At 39.1% G+C, this 18,339-nt stretch overlaps 1 protein-coding gene across 1 annotated transcript in view; it reads right to left on the reverse strand.

Moving 5' to 3' along the window:
* Positions 1-18,339, reverse strand: part of skap1 (src kinase associated phosphoprotein 1) — a 31,563-nt gene that overhangs the window by 4,612 nt on the left and 8,612 nt on the right. The window contains exons 5-11 of the mRNA XM_081393259.1: positions 11,149-11,229; positions 10,985-11,068; positions 10,764-10,888; positions 10,587-10,650; positions 9,283-9,537; positions 6,885-6,929; positions 6,687-6,793 (exon numbers count right to left, since the gene is read on the reverse strand). Coding sequence (XP_081249385.1) covers positions 6,687-6,793; positions 6,885-6,929; positions 9,283-9,537; positions 10,587-10,650; positions 10,764-10,888; positions 10,985-11,068; positions 11,149-11,229 — 761 coding nt within the window. The remainder of the gene's footprint in view (positions 1-6,686; positions 6,794-6,884; positions 6,930-9,282; positions 9,538-10,586; positions 10,651-10,763; positions 10,889-10,984; positions 11,069-11,148; positions 11,230-18,339) is intronic.

The raw sequence follows: 18,339 nt of genomic DNA on the forward strand, positions 1-18,339 counted from the left end.
GTCGTTGCGATGGCGCTGACCTCCGCATGACCTTCTCTGGAGGAAGGCGGAGTTGGCACAGGGAGCTATCAAGAGTGTGTGTTGCCATGACAACACCTGCAGTGTGCCACTGATATCATTTATTTTTCACTCAGGGGGGCGGCTGGCAATGGTATTCAGATGGGCCCATTGCTCTCCAGCGGCCAGGGGACAGATTGACAGCTAATGATGCCTTAAAAAGGAGTGGCTTAACCTGAACAATATCATGACAGGCTCAAAAGTGACTCCTGTCTATATTAACGGCAGAATACCGAGCTCCCTTTTTTTCCTCTCCATTCTATAAATTTCCCCTCCAAGACGACACGCTTTGCATGCACGCCTCCTTCCTCAATCGTGTTTTAATCATTTCCCTTATTTGCAAACTCTCCCTCGGTGCCCACACGCATTCATTTTTTCTGTTACGAGTAGAAACGCACACACACACACTGTGGAGGCAGGAGACATGGTAATAAGAATGAGACATGAGGCCTCTGCCCCTGGCCACCAGCTGACTGAGGTAGGCCTTGGGAGTGATGGAGCGCAGGAAGTCTCTCATTGCCCCGCAGCTGAACCCGGCGCTCGGGTGCTACAACCCCCCTCCTCCACTTTTCCTCTCCTGCTTCTCTTTCCTTAACTCGCATCGTAAAACATCGGCTCCACACGCTCAGTGCTGCACAGGGACTCACTCATCCAGCCATCTTAAAAGACAAACACCAATACGTCACGTTGTTTGCTAGTCCTAAGCAGCAGACACGGCAGGTGGCGAACAGGTATTGATCTGCTGCTCGAGCAAAGACAGCCGTCGTTCAATCGATCTCAATCAGTGCATTTCATTTGCATGTCATTTTCATCTTAGCCAGTCATTACGAACATGTAGTGTTAATATTTGTTTGGCGTAGTCAAATAAACCGGAGAGGAAACATGCCTTATTTAATCCTGAATCCTGGGCATTCGAAGGTGCGACATCAAGTAAAAATGTGGAAGACCCAATAATCTGCCGTTGTAAAAGTACACTTGGGGATTACTGATGGCACTTAAACTTAATAGGCATTTAAAGTGGATTGTGTATGCTGCTGAGAGCCTGTAATGATGGCTGTTTATGTGGCCTCCCATTTATAATAATTATGCAGAGTGTGAGGGGGGGCGGCTGCCGTGCAGTTCTGGACTATTGGCTTAGGCTGAATAATGACCTACTGTAGTTGACCGGGAGATGACCGTTGCCTTCTGCATGACCCCAGAACCCCAGACTCACCCCCTGATGCCTCTGCTGGTAAATAGAAAGCTCAATATGTCTATACAGCACCTCTGCGCCTATATTGCCACAAAGAAAGCAGGCCTTTAGATGAGTCTGTGAGAATGAGTTAGAAAGGAGTGTCTATTTCCACTGGATTTTCCTTTTCTTTTATGGCACCTTTTTCTTTTCTTTAGGCATTTTGTAGGAGACTGACCCCCTGGGCGGGAGGCCAACTGGAGCCGTCATCTGTCTGAAGTTTATTAGGATGTGTCCCACAAGGGATAACAGTCACAATCACCCCTTTTTGTCTGTGAGAACTGCACATTCATATGCAAATTCACATTTATGTCTACCTGTAAAAACCAGCACAGCGGAGAGAAATACACATAAAACATACATGCCTATCAGATTAAATAGTAGTCTAAAAGCTGTCGTACGGCTTAAAAGCAGAAAAACTTAAATGGAACTATAAATATAAAATATATATTTATCAATATAAAATGATAAATAAAACATATAAAATGTATACAGTAAAATGAGCTGGAAACTATACATCTAGCCAGGTTTTCTACATAAACCATCATGTATTTGTTTAAAAAAAAAACACTACATGGGCCACCTAGCTTGAAAAACCTTACAAATTTCAGCCAGAAGGAGGCAGTAGTGTCTACAGCCATACTGATGGAGAATCTGGTTGTTAACAGTGGGTTGGCCCTTGTCTAGACTGGCATCCAAGATTCCTGGTTTACAGCCCCTAATGGTGAGAGTGTAAAGCACATTCTGAAGAAAGACCAGGGCTAAATGAAAGAAAGGGATATCAGTGGGCTTGCGTGTTAAAAGGAGTCCTGGAGAAGTCTGCCTCCATTTTTAGTGCAATAAATCTCATTCCAGGATTTTAAGGGGATTCCACTGGGAATACTGGCATGTGTTGGGTCTGACCTTTGGGAGTCATGTACTTTGAATCTAGGGGCATAAATTAAGAGTTAGGAATGCAAAAGGATGGCATGGTTGAAGAAGAAAAAAGAACGGTTTAGAAAAAGTCTCCATGGGCCCCTTCAACTATATGTAGGAAAAAACGGAACGCAGCAAACCAACAAGAGCGCAAAGAGCGAGAGTTACAACAATAAGACAAATTAAAGTATATGTGTTACATGGTAGCGAACATGTAATGTGATTAGAGCAGGAAGAAAAAACACCAAATATCCTGCTGTCCTGCTGCCATGATTCTTCAGCCTTGAGGATTGAGTAGGCTGTACAAAGCTGGCAGATGGATGTTGGCGTTCGCCACTATTTCATGTTCAAGTGTTCTGACTGAGGAGCCATGCGGCATGAGAAAGGAGACAATGGAGGCATGGGGAGGCTGATCTGAAGGAAGCGGGGAGCTGTTAGTGCAACTATCGGTGTTGCATGCAAAATTAACTCTGGATTAATCACCAGAAGATTAAAACTGAACATTGGGTTTAGATGAATAACTACGCAATGCAGTCCAGAACTTAAAGGTGTACTTCACCAAAAAAGAGATAGTTTCAAACCTGTATGGCTATATTTCTTTTGTGAAACACTAAAGAAGAAAATAATATCTCCTGGATACATGAATATGCAAATTAGTCCCCGCCTCCACTCAATCGCACCAGCTCGGACTACCTGATCCATTCGGTCAACTGTAGTAAACGCTACACAATGGCAAGTTGAAATATGGGTCTAATTCAGCCATATATGTTTTGAATCAGAAACTGATTCAGAAGAAGAAGAGCGAATCATACAGGTTCGTCTACAAGTTGATGTGTCAGAATGGTGTTTTATGTGTCGCTGACTACCACGCCGGACACATACCGTTAATCGATATGATTAGCCTTTAGCTTGACGTAGTCATCAAACAGCTAATAATGTGTTGCTTTTGTTACACAAACCATGTTCCCACTCGCCATCTCAAAGTCAGACAGCTGCCTTCTAAAAGTCAGCATTCTTAGAAATGCTTTGAACAACTTAGAAGTCAGTGAAGAAAAGCCCCACCCCACACATTCAAGGGATTGGTTACATGTTTGTCATTGTAGGAAACAGGGGAAGTTTCAAACCATGTTTTTGAGACTGTTTTAAGGAGAAAATACTGAATTTGCACATGGTTTGTCATATTAAAAACACCACATAGACACATAAACAACATAAAAAACTAGATTTTCTTTTTTAGGTCTTTAAATTTCATTTCCCTGCTTCCACCTGAGCATAAACAAAATACTCCACTAATAAGCCATTAACTATTTTGTGCTATCCAAAATGCTTCCACATATTATAGATACGTGTAGTGATTTGTGTAGATGAGCCGAATAGCTGTTTATTCACTGTAAGTGGTGGATCAATAAAGACTGATGAGAGAGCTTTTTTTAATCTGTACGCTCTGCTTACACCAGTGCTGTGACAGCGCTGTCGACCTCTTTGATTTGTGACTTCACAACGGTCAATCATAGCGCTGCCTCAAAAACCTGTTGGTTAGAGGAATTGATTTAGCACTTTCCACGTCTTTATCACCTTGTAATTACGCTTGGTGTTGACACAAATATACTTGGCCTCCCCTCCACACCTCTGTGCAGCAGAATTTATGCACTCAGGTTTTATGACCACTGCTTTTATGAGTGGGACCGCTAGAGTTAGGCTTGAGTTCTAGCCAACAGCCTATATTTCATTCAGTAAGGTCAACGTTCCAGGGAACACCCGTAAAACAAGAGCAGGAGCCCCACATTGTCTGAAACGATTCTGAGGACGCATCTGACGAGGTCTAAGAGATTTGAGTGATACAAGTGCAGCCGTTTTGAAAATATTGCCATCAATAAAAGCTATTTCAATTACATGTCAGTCACAGAGGGATTAAAAGTAAGAGCTGATAAATCTACTTGTCTGAATATAATAACAGCTTGATGACAAAATCAGAGACATGCTCCAGCAATCTGAGATGGTTAGACTCATTGTTTATATACAAATTAGAAATACGACATGAGATAAAAAAAATAAATGACCCGTGCACATCCTCACCACGTTTTGATAGCCAACCATATCGGATGTTATATATTCTCACCGTTTTCTGAATAACAGAATCAAACCTATTTTAGCTGCCCTGTTATTTAATCCTGATTATACGGTTCATAGCATATCTGCCACATTTCATTAATGTTAATTAAATATCAAGAGTGTCGAACATGATGTTAGAATTCTTTAACTTAAAGGGGTCATATAATGCCAAGTTATTATGATTATTTAGGGTCTAAATGAAAAGTTTGTAATACACTTTAATTAAAAATTCTCATTAGTATTGTAAGAAAACACTAATTTTGCCTGGTCAAAAACAGCTCTGTTTTCAGCACGCCATTTAAGTGCATGTGTCTTTAAATGATAATGAGCTTTGCTCACCCCGCCCCTCTGTTCTGTGGTACACAGTTTGAAATAACACAATAACCATAACGCGTTGTTTATTATAAACTTGGGATTATGAATTATACTGAGAACGTTGTACATAGAAAACATGCCGTAGTGTACCCTGAGTGTAAACCTTAGCCGCATTCATCTTGAAGCGTGCAAGCGATTTGCAAAGATTAATATAAAGGTTAATAAAACGCTCCACTCACTTCTTCTGGAGGTGCAGCAGGAACACGAATAGTTGGTAACAATCCTTTTTTCAGGAGCAGCTTCTTAGCAAAACCAGCTTTATACTGACCCTCGTTTGTAAAGCAGTCTGGTGTGAAATGATTTGCGCAAACATGAAAGCATTGCTGTTGATCGTGGGGAATATTCCCTTCGAAAACAAACTCAGCCACTGCGTCTTCAGCGGTTCGGATTTAGGAACATCAAAATGACTGCTGTGTTCGTTATTACACCCAAGAACAGAACAACACAATCACTTAGACACCATTCTGCTCCAGCGTATCAACAATGGCGGACTATGATGACAGCTCGCTCAGGGCGGGTCTGTGTTGAAACGATGCTGTCAATTAACAATCGTGGGAGGGGCGTCCGACCGTGTGACGTCACACGGTCAGATGGCTCGATTTGAGACGGGGGAAAACATATAAGGAGATTAAAAAAAAGACCACTGGATGGATTTTTATCATTATATGATGGTTGTGTACAGGCACTGCCAACACACATTTCAGTACAATCAACTTGTAAAAGTGCATGTACCATTATATGACCCCTTTAAAGGAATAGCTCACCTAAAAATTAAAACATTTAAATTCTGTCATCATGTCATTCTAAACCTTCTTTTTTTCTTAAACCTATATGACTTTCCTTTTTTCTATGGAAAACAAAAGAAAGTATTTTGAAGAATGTTTCAACTGTTTTTGTCCATGTAATGAAAGTCAATACAGTTCAAAACAACATGGGATCCAATTGACTTTCACGTATGGCCTAAAAAACACTAAACACATTTTTAAATATCCTTTTGCGTGTTTTAGAACAACAATGACAGAGTTTCATTTTAGGTGAACTACCCCTTTAAGACATTGAGCTCAGTTAAAGGCAAAATTAAAACATATCGATTCTTTCAGTGGTGTATCTTTAAGAAACAGCTACACTATGCGTTCCTGCTAACACCCCATTTGTAAAACACAAAAATATATAGATTAAAGCGAATGTATCAAATAAAAGTGGTTTGCTTGGCCGACCACTCAATTTTCCAAGACTCAACTACAGTGATGAACCAACAGCCTATTATTGAGAATGTGCCTGTGTGGCCACAGTATTGCAGAGGTCTACAGACCACAGATGTACAGTTTTCTGTTATGTCAATATGACATGCGACAAAACAGGCTCAATTTGTTGCCTGCAAATCTCTTGGATATCTGTACGGATAATCTTTACAAATGCTACTGCTTTTTTAGAAAGCTGCATATGCTATTCATCTTTTTCTAAATTGTGTGATTTATAGAGAAAAATCAGCAGAAATAAAAATCTGTAGAAATAGAGAGCCACAAATCCTGATGCATTATATTTTGTATAAGGTCTTGTTTGTAAAATGCTACAATAAGAATTTACTGACTAAGCGAAGACCATCCCAGCTTTGTCATTTAGAATAGAGTAAATGAATAGCTGCTAAGAGAAAGTCAGTGTGTATTGACCGATATGACTCATCTTATGGCCAGCTGCGTATTATTCATCATTAGTGAGGAGATGGATAGAGCGAGAAAAGGAAAAGAAAATCAAAAAACATGCAGAGCGCTTCAACCAACAAATCAGCCAAGGACGCAACCAACAGCGCTGAACTAAAAGTCTGACCTTGTGTGTGTGTGTGTGTGTGTGTGTGTGTGTGTGTGTGTGTGTGTGTGTGTGTGTGTGTGTGTGTGTGTGTGTGTGTGTGTGTGTGTGTGTGTGTGTGTGTGAGAGAGAGAGAGAGAGAGAGAGAGAGAGAGAGAGAGAGAGAGAGATGGAGGGAGCAAACACAGACCTTGCTGAGGATGTAGATGATATCTCCTCTCTGGAAGGCCAACTCATCGGGTCTGTCCGCTTCACAGTCCCACAAGCCTTGGTAATAATTTGCATAATCTGAAGACCCTTTATTTGAAAACACAGAGACTCATAAAAAAAATCTAATTTTTAGTCAATTTACAGCATCCCTCCACCACTGCATACACAAAGTACTCACCAGCTTTTTCAATGAACTCTTCAGCGTTGTCAGAAATTTCATCATCTGAAAAATACAGAATCAAAGGTTATACAAATATAAAACAAGTGCCATTGCTGAGGTTTAACTGTAATACTTATTTTGTCACCAGTCTATTCACTCTAAGTAAAAAGGTATAATAGCTGTCACTTGGGTGGTAGCTTTTTAAAAAGAATCTAAGAGCCTTGCAGCTGATACAGCTAATCTCATCTGTCAATTAATGCTATATATCTTCCTCTCAGATTTAAATTCTGGATCAACTTTGTGTACCTCTGAACTCTTTCATAAGTAAATTAAACAATATCTGTGGTGCTGGCAGTACAGTCAACTCCCGTTTGATTTATAGGGGAGGTGCCAGGCCGGGTTAGATGGCTAGTGTGTTTCAGGCAGACAGGCATTGATTCTGGGCGTGGCACCTCTAGGTCTATGAGGTGACAGTGATAGCCCAGCTTTCTGTCTCCCACATCCATCCTCACGCTGTCAGCCTGCCGATAAAACCACCGTCCAGCAACCCTATACTTCCCACAGCACAAGCTTGCCCTGAGCTTCCAGGAACAGCATGAGGAAAAAACCTGTAAAGCTAAAGTAGCCCTTTACCATATGCTTGTGTGCATATGGTAAAATGCGTATAAAATATGTGTTGAAATCTGTTGTATAAGCCTTTATTTAAAAAGCATAGAGATTTTTGTCAAAGTGTGAACTGATGTGTGTGTTCTGAATCCCAAAAATTTCCAGTAAAAATACAATTCTCAGATTAATTTCCAGGACAGTGTTGAAACATTAATGAAGGTATATATATATATATATATATATATATATATATATATATATATATATATATATATATATATATATATATATATATATATATATATATATATATATATATATATATATATATATATATATATATGGGGTGTAACTATACCCTCATGTCACGATTCGATACATATCACGATACTGAACTCACGATACGATATTATTGCGAAAATTGGTAAAAGGTTAACAAAAAATGGACTGTTGATTAAAATATTAAATTTGATATGACATTGTGGGTGTAAATGAATAGGCTTGGACTTGTTGCTGGAAACCCAATGCACAGGACAATGGTGACACCTGACATGATTTTAAAGCTAGAATTTTTTTGTTTTTTTTTGATGAACATGGTTGCACTCGGTCACTGACTAGATATGTTTAAAATAATGTAGGCCACATTTTACTGGTAACATAAGACATTTGGCATTATCAGGACCCACAAATATTACCCCATTTCATTATTATACATTATATTCAACATTATATATAGTAGTTTAATGTACTGACACTAAAACTAAACAAAAAATTATAATTCTCACACAGACATTTTCATTTTGGGTGAATTATACACAATACATATTGTCACTATCCACACATTGCTGCATTTTTGAATTGCGATATTGTGACACAATATTGTTACACCCCTAATATATATAGTTCCATTAACGGTTCAACACTCCTAGAAATGTATCTGAAATTTTGTATATATACTTATATACACCAAGGCTGTATTTAGTTTAAAATACAGTAAAAACAGTCATATTGCACAATATAATTACAATTACTGTTTTCTATTTTAATATATTTTATTTAAAATATTATTTATTCCTGTGATTTTCAGCAGCAATTACTTAGTCTTTAGTGTCACATGATCCTTCAGAAATCATTAAAATATGCTGATTTAGTGCTCAAGAAACATTTCTTATTATTATCAATGCTAAAAACAGTTGTCCTGCTTAAATGCATCCTTTCTGAATAAATACATTTCTTTAAAAATCTAAATCGTACTGAACCCAACCTTTTGAACGGTATGATACACGATTAAATATAGCCTACATGATTTCTTTGATGAGATTAGTTAATAAATGAGAACAGTTAATTCAGCACTTTTTAGACAATGTCCTGATAGGACTGCTCAGCACTTTTCCAAACTGAAAATCTGAGAGGCACAAGAAGATGAGAGAGATGAATGAAGGACGGAAAAGTGAGAGAAGTGGTCACTCGATCCGCCATCTGTGGCCAGCTCAGCTGCCCAGCACACATGGCAAAGTAAGGTGAAAATGACAGCACTCCAGAGTGATGTATTTCTCCTCAGAGGTCTCATTAGGTCCTCCGAGGGTCCTGCTATCACTTTGGGTGACCAGACCTTGATGTATGTGCTCTTATTGATGGTGTTCAACTTTGAAGAGCTGATGGTTACAACCTTAGTTGCTTTGCTCCACTAAAAGCCCATCAAACACTGATATCAGGATTTTAAGCTAGTGATCATATGTAAGTTTATCTATCAGGATAATCCAATAACCTTGTTTTTGTTTAAAGGGCCAATTCATGTTTTTTTCTATACCTGGAAGCACTTCATAAATGTCCTCTTCCTCCTCTTCTTCTTCTTCCTGAGTCCCTGCTTGGTCCTGCCATTCCTCGCGGCTGCTTTGAGGGGTTTGTCCCAGACTCTGGGTTGTGGCCGGTAGAGATGCTGGCCCAGGACGTGGTGGTGGTGGTGTGGTAGCTCGTTCAATGTCATCATATGTCTCTTCCTCTTCTTCCACCTCCACCTCCTCTTCCTCATCATCATCAAAGGGGATGAAGTTAGAGCTCAGATCTTACAGAGAAGTCATAAAAGCAATCATTAACATCTAAATAATGAAAACGGCAGCAGACAAATCACCAATCTACATATAGTGGGGACCCAAAAGTCTGTGACCACTAGTAGAAATGCTTCTTTTTAATGCTTTTCTATTACAAAATACATAGCATATTTTAATTTGAGTGAAAAGTTGAACTTTACCAAAAAAAGAATTTCAGGTTTACTTAGTCTTGTTTTGTTTTGTTTTCTTGGTTGGACACTTGGTTGGACACTTGGTTGGACACTTGGTTGAAATTATTTTAATTAGTTAAACTCCAAAATCATTAAACTTTAGTTTGTTTCCAGGTTTAAATTAAACTTTGAATGATCTTCAGCACTTTTAGACCACACTAAAGCTTTGGAGAATTTATAAAAAATAAAAAAAAGATAAAATAATAATAATAATATCAGAAATCTACAATAACTGCAAAGAAATCTGAAAAAAAAGGCAAGTTTGACATTTATTACAGTTCTAATACTGAATGATGCTTGTGCCATTTGGCTGTATCCACATGTGCGAAGGGGGATGGGGAGGGAGAAAACTATCTCAGGAGTGTCTATTACTTCCCGCAAATCAGAGGGCCGCATTGAGCCCATTTTAGAGTGGCGAGGGTGCCTCAGATCTGTCTCAGATGGAGTGAGGGCCTGATTGCAGGTGACTGAGCTCTGTAACACAGGCTATCGTATCCTCACTGCCTAGATGCCAAGCAGGACCAGATCGATGCCCCTAAAGGATGACCGGGCAAATCCCAATCAATTTCCTGTAAAGAGCGCTGCGCTACGGGGAAGAGGAGGCAGCCTGAGGCACGTTGGACTCAGAAGCTCAGTGACGTGGGGCATGAGGAGGTCTAGAGCCTATCTTATTGGCTGAGCCAGACGGAAAGTTATTGGTATGCCTCTTTTTATAAATCTGCCCTTTTCACATCAAGATGATCACCGTTGTGCTTGGCTCAAGTCAGATGCATTCAGCATAATATAAAATATGGTATGTATTACAATAAAAATGTATTTCATATCTCACATACCCTTAAGAACGAAATTGATCTGGTCCACCCATTCCCTTGCCTCTCGGGGACTGCTGGCAGTGAACTGCAGAGAGAAACTATCATTGTTGATTTGAAGGCTATATTCTCATTCTTCATTGTAATGACAGCACACAGCTACAGTAATGAGCAATGTGACTGCGTTTGTGTGTGTTGAACCTGGTAAGAACGTCTTCCAGGAGCACTCATCTCGAAGCATGAATTCTTCTTGGAGTCCTTGCGTAAGCTGGGGACCAACTCTGCACTGTAGCCATTGATATAAAAGGAGCCTTTCTGCACCTTGTCTGAATTTAGAAGACAAAATCCAAAGTTTCTCAATATCTCTGTCTTTGATGTTTATGAAAAGACTTGTGTACCTCTTTCAACGGGACAGGACACACCTTTCTCACTCCCGAAGTAATAAAATATGGTGTTGTTCAGAACGCACCATCGTTTTTGCCATTCCATGCTGAAGAAACTGTGATCTGAAAAAAAAAAAAAAAGATTAGAAATGCTTATGGACGTTATGCAACGTATGATGCACGTGTTTTTCTAAGATTCCTACCACGTCTTTTCTTCTCCAGGTAGCCTTGCTTTAGAATGTTACTCAGGTCCTGTGCAGCCACCATAGGGATCTCTTCAAAAACTGTCAATCAGAAATCAAGGTAAATAATGTTGTGAAATTATGTTGTAATGTGACACATAAGTAGTAAGAAAATGAGTAAAGGCCCATTCACTCCAAGAACGATAACTATAAAGATAACTATAATGATAACATTTGCGTCCACACCAGAGGACCATATCATTCTGTTTATTCGAAGCACGTGCTGCGGTTATGTCGTCTGCCTCTTTAAATGCTTGAGCTATTTAAAGGAGGATGGATTCTGATTGGCTGTCAATGTTTTTAATCGTTCATCAGCTGGAAAAAATCATTCTGAAAGTGATTCCAACGCTATTGTTTCTCTGTGCCGTTATCGTTATAGTTGTGGTGTAGACTCTGCTATTCTTTTATATTTAGAACGATTTTTAGAACTAGGCCTATATCTATATCGTCATCTTTATAGTTTTAACACATAACACATATTCAAGCCCATAGGCACACAAATATTTTATGCTCTTATAAGCCTCTTGTGCTCACCAAGGCTTTATTTGATAAAAATACAGTACAAATGTGATATTGTAAAATGTTATTACAATTTAAAATTACTGTTTTTAAAAATTTAAATTATAATTTATTGCTGTGATGGCAGAACTCATTCTAGCAAGTTTTTATTATAGAAGGAACAAAGAACTGCATTTATTAGAAATATGATTTATTGTATGATCATTTGTTAATCATTGTGTCCTTGATGAATAAAATAATTAATTAGTCTTTAAAAAATCTGACTAACCCCAAACAAATATTTGTGTTTGTATATATATGCACCCTTTAGCATTTACCATTATCTATATGGTACAACCGATTCATTAGGCATGGAGGAGAAGGGGCCAAGTCAAAAACAAATTGTCCCAGCTAATATGATGACAACTGTAACTTACAACTGCACTTAAATCTGCACCCGCGCATCTATTTTTAGCATGTTTTCTAGGCCATATGAGAGTGGCAGCGCAGGCGAACAATTTGCTGCAAACAGAGAAACGAGACACAAATCCTCACCCTCGCGATCCAGCTTTCATCAGCTTCAAACCTCAAGGGAGCGTAGGCACAGGTGGGCCTCTGGGCACGCTACCAGACTTATTTAAAACTCATTTAGACAAGAGCAGATGCTTCCTTGCCTGCACGCTGATGTTGAAGTAATCTCTGTGGTATCTCTTCTCTTTGAGCTAAGGCTGCCATTCGATGCATAAAACAGGCAATGTTGTGTAGTCAACTGTGCAGGGCTGTCTAGGACTTGTCATTGGAAAAAATGTTAAAAGAACAACGACGAGTGCAACTGGGATGTAGGCGGTGGATATAACAGCTTGGAGAATCTAATGCCCCTATAAATAAGGCTCAGCTCATCAAACGCACCCAGTCTGCGTGACATCACCACTGAGCTCTGTAGCCTGCCATGTTGTGTGTCCAGTTTATCAGACAGATGACCATCTCAGAGAGAAGCCCTTTGACCCTCACTCACATTCACCAACACACATGAACCTTCCCTGCACACACGGTCACATCTACGTCGTCATAAATACAACTGAACTACACACTGTTTGTCAAGGATATGTTGATGTATCATCAAAAAAAAAACGAGGCCTCAGTCCAGCCACTTCTCTGTTAATTTTTCTCCCTGTGCGCTTTCGTCCTGACACCTTTTACTCCCCTCATCCATCCACATCCCCCTCTGTTCATTTATCTAAAAGGTCAAGCCCCGGTAATAGTTCAGAAGAAACAGAATAAACAGAAGAAATGTGAGAATGGCGTACAATTAACAGTCTCTCTAATCTTCACACACCTACTGACAACCTTCTTCCTCAGGCCTTGCTGTCTGACCCCATGGTGCGGTCAGAGACTTAAGCAACGGTAAAATGAATGACTGAACACAAATTCGCCATTCTTCACAACCTACGACCTGCCTTTCCGTGGAAACTAAACAGTGGGCGTGTGTCTGGCCAGTCACTAGCCTATATTCGTGATTCTTCCACAGGGTAGCAGTGTAACCAAACATTTCACCTTCAGAAATAAATGGCATGTTTTTCCATTCTGAACTGTCTCCAAGGAAACCCAAGATTCTGATTGGACGAACAGATTCAACTTCAGCCATTTCTTTCAAACCAATCAGAGCTTGATATTTTTAAAGCCACAGAGGACAAAAAGCTGCCAAAAAGGCAGGGAAAAATCAAGAGGCCGAACCATATTATATTTCTGCCTGTTTCTTACATTTGGTCAGTTTCCTTTGATTCTACATGTTTTTATAAACCTGCACATCATAAACACAATCATTTACCTCTGCAGAACTATTAAAGCATCATAAAAAATGCAGTCTTGAGGATTTTCATTTCGGCTATAAATTGCATTTTTAATTATTCAGAGCAGTGAGGTTTCTTAACTCTCACCCCAGCATTCCCCCTCCTTAATTAGCATAAGGCCAATCATTTCCATTTAAATGTGCTGTGGATGTTTATGAATATTTCAGAGTGTTACATCACCATCGTTCTCAGAGGCTTTGTGCCTTTTCCAACTTCATTCATTTTGTTTTCTCATGTTGTACGGGGCCGACATCAATTATTATAAAGTATTCAGTGATTTGAAAAAACGGCGCATCAAATTGTATCAAAAAAAGAAATACATAAATCAGAGTACTTATATATTTCGTTTTCGTTAAGCAGACGTCCAATTCCGAGCTTGATTTTTGTCAGTAACTCATCGCAAGAGCCACACAAAAACGAAGAGATGTGGGGAGAGGAGAAAGGGAGCGAAGCAAAGCTAATGACTTTCCTCTAGGCGCTCTCGGCGGCTGCTAGACGCTTTGTGGTGATGCATGGCGCGGCCTCTGCAATGTGGCAGGCCGAGATTGGTGGAGTGAGGCATTGAGCGTGCCACGCAGAGGGACGTTCATCAGTGCCATGGCAGCAGGAGAGCGGGGACTGATGCCACGAGAAGAGCTCGGCGGGATACCGGAGAACCAAGAGCCTCCCTCCACCTCCTTCTAAACATGGAGGTACAGGCACAGCTCCAGGTCACACTACTCCTATCACTCCACAGCACACTGCCTGCCATAACCAATGTGCGGCAGTGTTTACTCCTCACGGACTCGTTCTGCAGAGAGCCCTTATGTAAAAATGACATCAAAAACGGATTTGACAGCCAGAGCAGCAGGTCTCAAATGAGTGGCAAACAAACAACCTCATAAACTATTTAATTAATTACCATTCGTCATAAGCTCATATCAGGTATTCATATTGGATAATAAAGCTGGGCTCTGTGCACATTCAACATCACCAACATGCAGAATATTGTGCTCACAGGTGATGTTATGAGCACAGCAGGTGATCCAGCTATAAAAATCTGATTGATGTTGTAATGATCTGAGGAATTTAATGTAACATTAATAGCATCAGTTGAGTAGCTATGGATCAAAGACAGGGCACAGTCAGTAGTGACAGATGTAAAGGTTGTCAAAAAAGTAAATGTAGTTTAATTTACACATTTAAGTTTGTTTTCATTCTCTTTATAATGCCTGACTAGGGTCAGATAGAAGGATGTAATGATACCCTCATGTCACGATTCGATATATATCACACTGACACTGAACTCACAATACGATATTATTGCAATTCCCCAAGACATGTTATTAGGTTAACCAAAAATGTACTGCTGATTAAAATGCTAAATTTGGGATTACATTTGTGGTGGAAATGAAAGGGCGTGGTAACACCAGAATAAAAATATCCATGATTCTGAAGCTGAAAATACAGAATTATTTTAGACGAATATGCTTGCACTCTGTCACTGACTAAATATATTTAAAATAATGTAACTTTCACTGGTGACATTAAACATTTAGCATTATCAGGACCCACAAATATTCCCCCAATGCATTATTATACATTATATCCAACATTTTATATAGTAGTTTAATGTAGTACTGACACTAAAACTCTGTAAACTTTAATTTTTCTCTTTTAGGTGAACTACACACAATAAAGATTGTCACTATCTGCGATACATATTGATGCATTTTTGTATTGCGATATATTGTGACACCCCTAGTCAGATAACAAAAATGTTGCTTTAAAAATGGTATATTTTACAAGACATGGTGGTGTGCATGTTTTTTCTCTTCTCAGTTTACGACATTGGCAATGATCAAAATGCACATTATTGATCAAATTATTAAATATCTAGGGAAGATTGAATGACTACATTGCCGATTTACCTTGACATTTCCGAATGCGACCATCGACACAATACAATGATTTACTGTAGATTCAGTGGACACAAAAGTCAAGACCACTAACATATTTACACTATTGATTAAATGAGTCCGTGAAGGATTACTAACCAATCGTGTGATCACATTTGCATAATGAAGCAATATTGCACTGCAAAATATACTGCGCCTAATTCTACTCTGGCCGACACAGATAAGCCGATAATGATTATGAATATTAAAATTCGATACTATTTTGTCAAAATAAATTAAAAATTAAACATGTATTGGACACTACAAATTCAGTCAGCAAAATGTTATAATGTACAGTATGAAAATGGAATTTTGATATTTGCTAAAGATGACATTTAGCAGTTTTTATTCAATTATTAGCATTTTTAATGATTAAGATGACGGCAAAGGAAAATGTAAAACTGTGAAAATGAGCATGCACTATTTAATATCTATAACATATACACACACACAATATTGATAAATGAAAATAAAATCTAATATCAACCAATTACTATAAAGCAACAAAAAGACAATATATAAACAGTGCACGAAATCTGCATCATATCGCTGCCCTATCCATGTCTTCTCAGTATTGTTCTGTTAGCATGGGACGCACGGGCCTGAGGCTGACCTCGGCGTGAACCTCAGAGATGAGGTGAAACAGAAGGCACGAGGGTCCCTGGGGGGCCGAGGAGAGAGGCAGGGGAGGAATGCTGATCAGGGAGAGATGGAGAGACCGGAATTACTGCGCTCTCCTGTACAGCACTTGATTAGAAAAAAGGAGAACTCTGAGCATCCTTAACCCCCCATACCGCACACCAATACGCAAACTGCACACAGAGAACAGCAAATTGACACATTTTTCCTCATTAAAGGCAAAGGCAGTGGCCTCTGTGCGATGCCTGCGCACAGCAAACATTAGGAGGGTGAGAAAAAAAATGAAGGAAAGGCATTAGGGATGGGGGGGGGGGGGACTGAAAGACTGAGAGAGAGAGATCCCTAGGTGAATGGCTCACTTGAGCATCACCTCTCTAAATTGTCCTTAACAAGAACTGATTCGATTTGAATGAAAAGGATCTGTTATTCACAACATGAGACGTGAAATCATGAAGCCCCTGAACAGTTTTGCAGTATTACTTATTATTTACAAGATTCCAGGATGGACCTTTAGCCGGCCTCTGTTTAACGGCGCAATTGTGGGCTTCACACATGATGTGGGAAACCATTTAACATGCTTTAGTGCCACAACATTGTTCCTTTACTGACGAGCCGCACCGTACAAGAGGAGAATTTATAGCCTGGCAATGAGCAGGGAAAGCAAAGGGGGTCCTCCGTTCAGAGACCAGAGCTCTATAAATTTTACCCCCATATATTATGACATCCATTCAAAAGTTTAACTGCAAATACTATAATCCTGAGATGGCAGAGAGGTGGACCGGGGTGCGACAGCCAGAGGAGATATGACTCGAAAGCAGTGTCATCATCACACACGGCCGAAAAGAAAAATGAGTTCGGCGAGATGTGGAAATATACTTAAACTAGTGGAGCTGAGGCATGAGAAAGCTTGGAATTCGGTGCTGTCGGTTATAGCCAATTCACAAAGAAAAATGAACTTACTAAACATGAATATACGATAAAAATGAGTGTGTGTTTATTTCAACAAGAATTATGAGCAGGTTCCTGTCTAAAATAAATGCTACAAAAAAGAAGAAAAAAAAAAAAACCCTGAAAGGATATGAATTTATTTTACAAAAGAAACTAGATTTTTTAAATATACTGCTTATATAGAGTCTATAATTCAGACAAGTATAATTATTTTTAAATATTGCACTGCTGCTGTTTCTGTTATAGCCGCTCAATGTAATTTTGGTAAGACTCTGTCACAAGCAAATGTTGTTAATGCGTGGAGAAATTGAGACATTCCTAAAAGAGAAGAAAAAAGGGGAAGACAGGGAGTGTTGTATTTCAGGATGAATTGTAAAAGCATCAGTTCAACCAATTAGAAATTAACTTTAGTGCTGAATCATATAGCCTATGTCCACCATACTCCTGAGGTGACAGTTCAAGTTGTAAGTCTGTAAAAAAAGAAAGGATTTACAGAGCTGAAAATAATGAGGTAAGTAAGTATAATTTCTTCTTTCTTACAATTGCATTGCATAATGTTAATGGATGCTAAATAACAGTAATATCAACTAATGCAGTAGGTAATTTTGTTAAATTTGAGGCTACATAACATCACACACAAAGGTTTTCATCTACATGTTTTAAAATATATATATGTATAAATATAACCATGGCTGGCCAGACGGGTTACAATCTATTTCAACGGGACTCACAAAGGCTGCACAGAATGGTAGCTACACACACACTGCCTGTTTTGTTAGAATTGCTCTCCTGTTTTGTATGCATTTCTTCTATATTCGTTTCCCATTTAATATGCTGTTTTGAATTTAAAAAAAAAAATTATTAAATCTTATTTGTTTAGCCGAACAATAAAATACAATTTCACGGTTTCTTGTAGCCTACTCGACGCTAATGCTGAAACAAAATAAAGGCCTCTGTACTTCATGGTCTCCCAGTCAATATCGATTTATTAGATTTAAATTGAACGAGTTCAATAACATATACTTCGAAGGTAAATATAAAATAGCATGACACCAAAGGTCTGTAAAGGAATAGGCCAACAATTAGACCATTCAGTAGTTTGTACGTCTCTTGTCTGCGTGTTTGTTAGGTTTTTTAGAACAGATTTGATGCAAGAACGATGAAATATGCCAGCAGACACGTGTCGACTGTCTGCAGACGGCAAATCATGATTCATGATATCGTGCATCGATCACATGAGGAATGCAGCACGGTCGTAAAGTTTGACGTGTTTGTTAACG

This window comes from Scardinius erythrophthalmus, assembly GCF_964197995.2.
Source record: "Scardinius erythrophthalmus genome assembly, chromosome: 18".
Taxonomy (NCBI): domain Eukaryota; kingdom Metazoa; phylum Chordata; class Actinopteri; order Cypriniformes; family Leuciscidae; genus Scardinius; species Scardinius erythrophthalmus.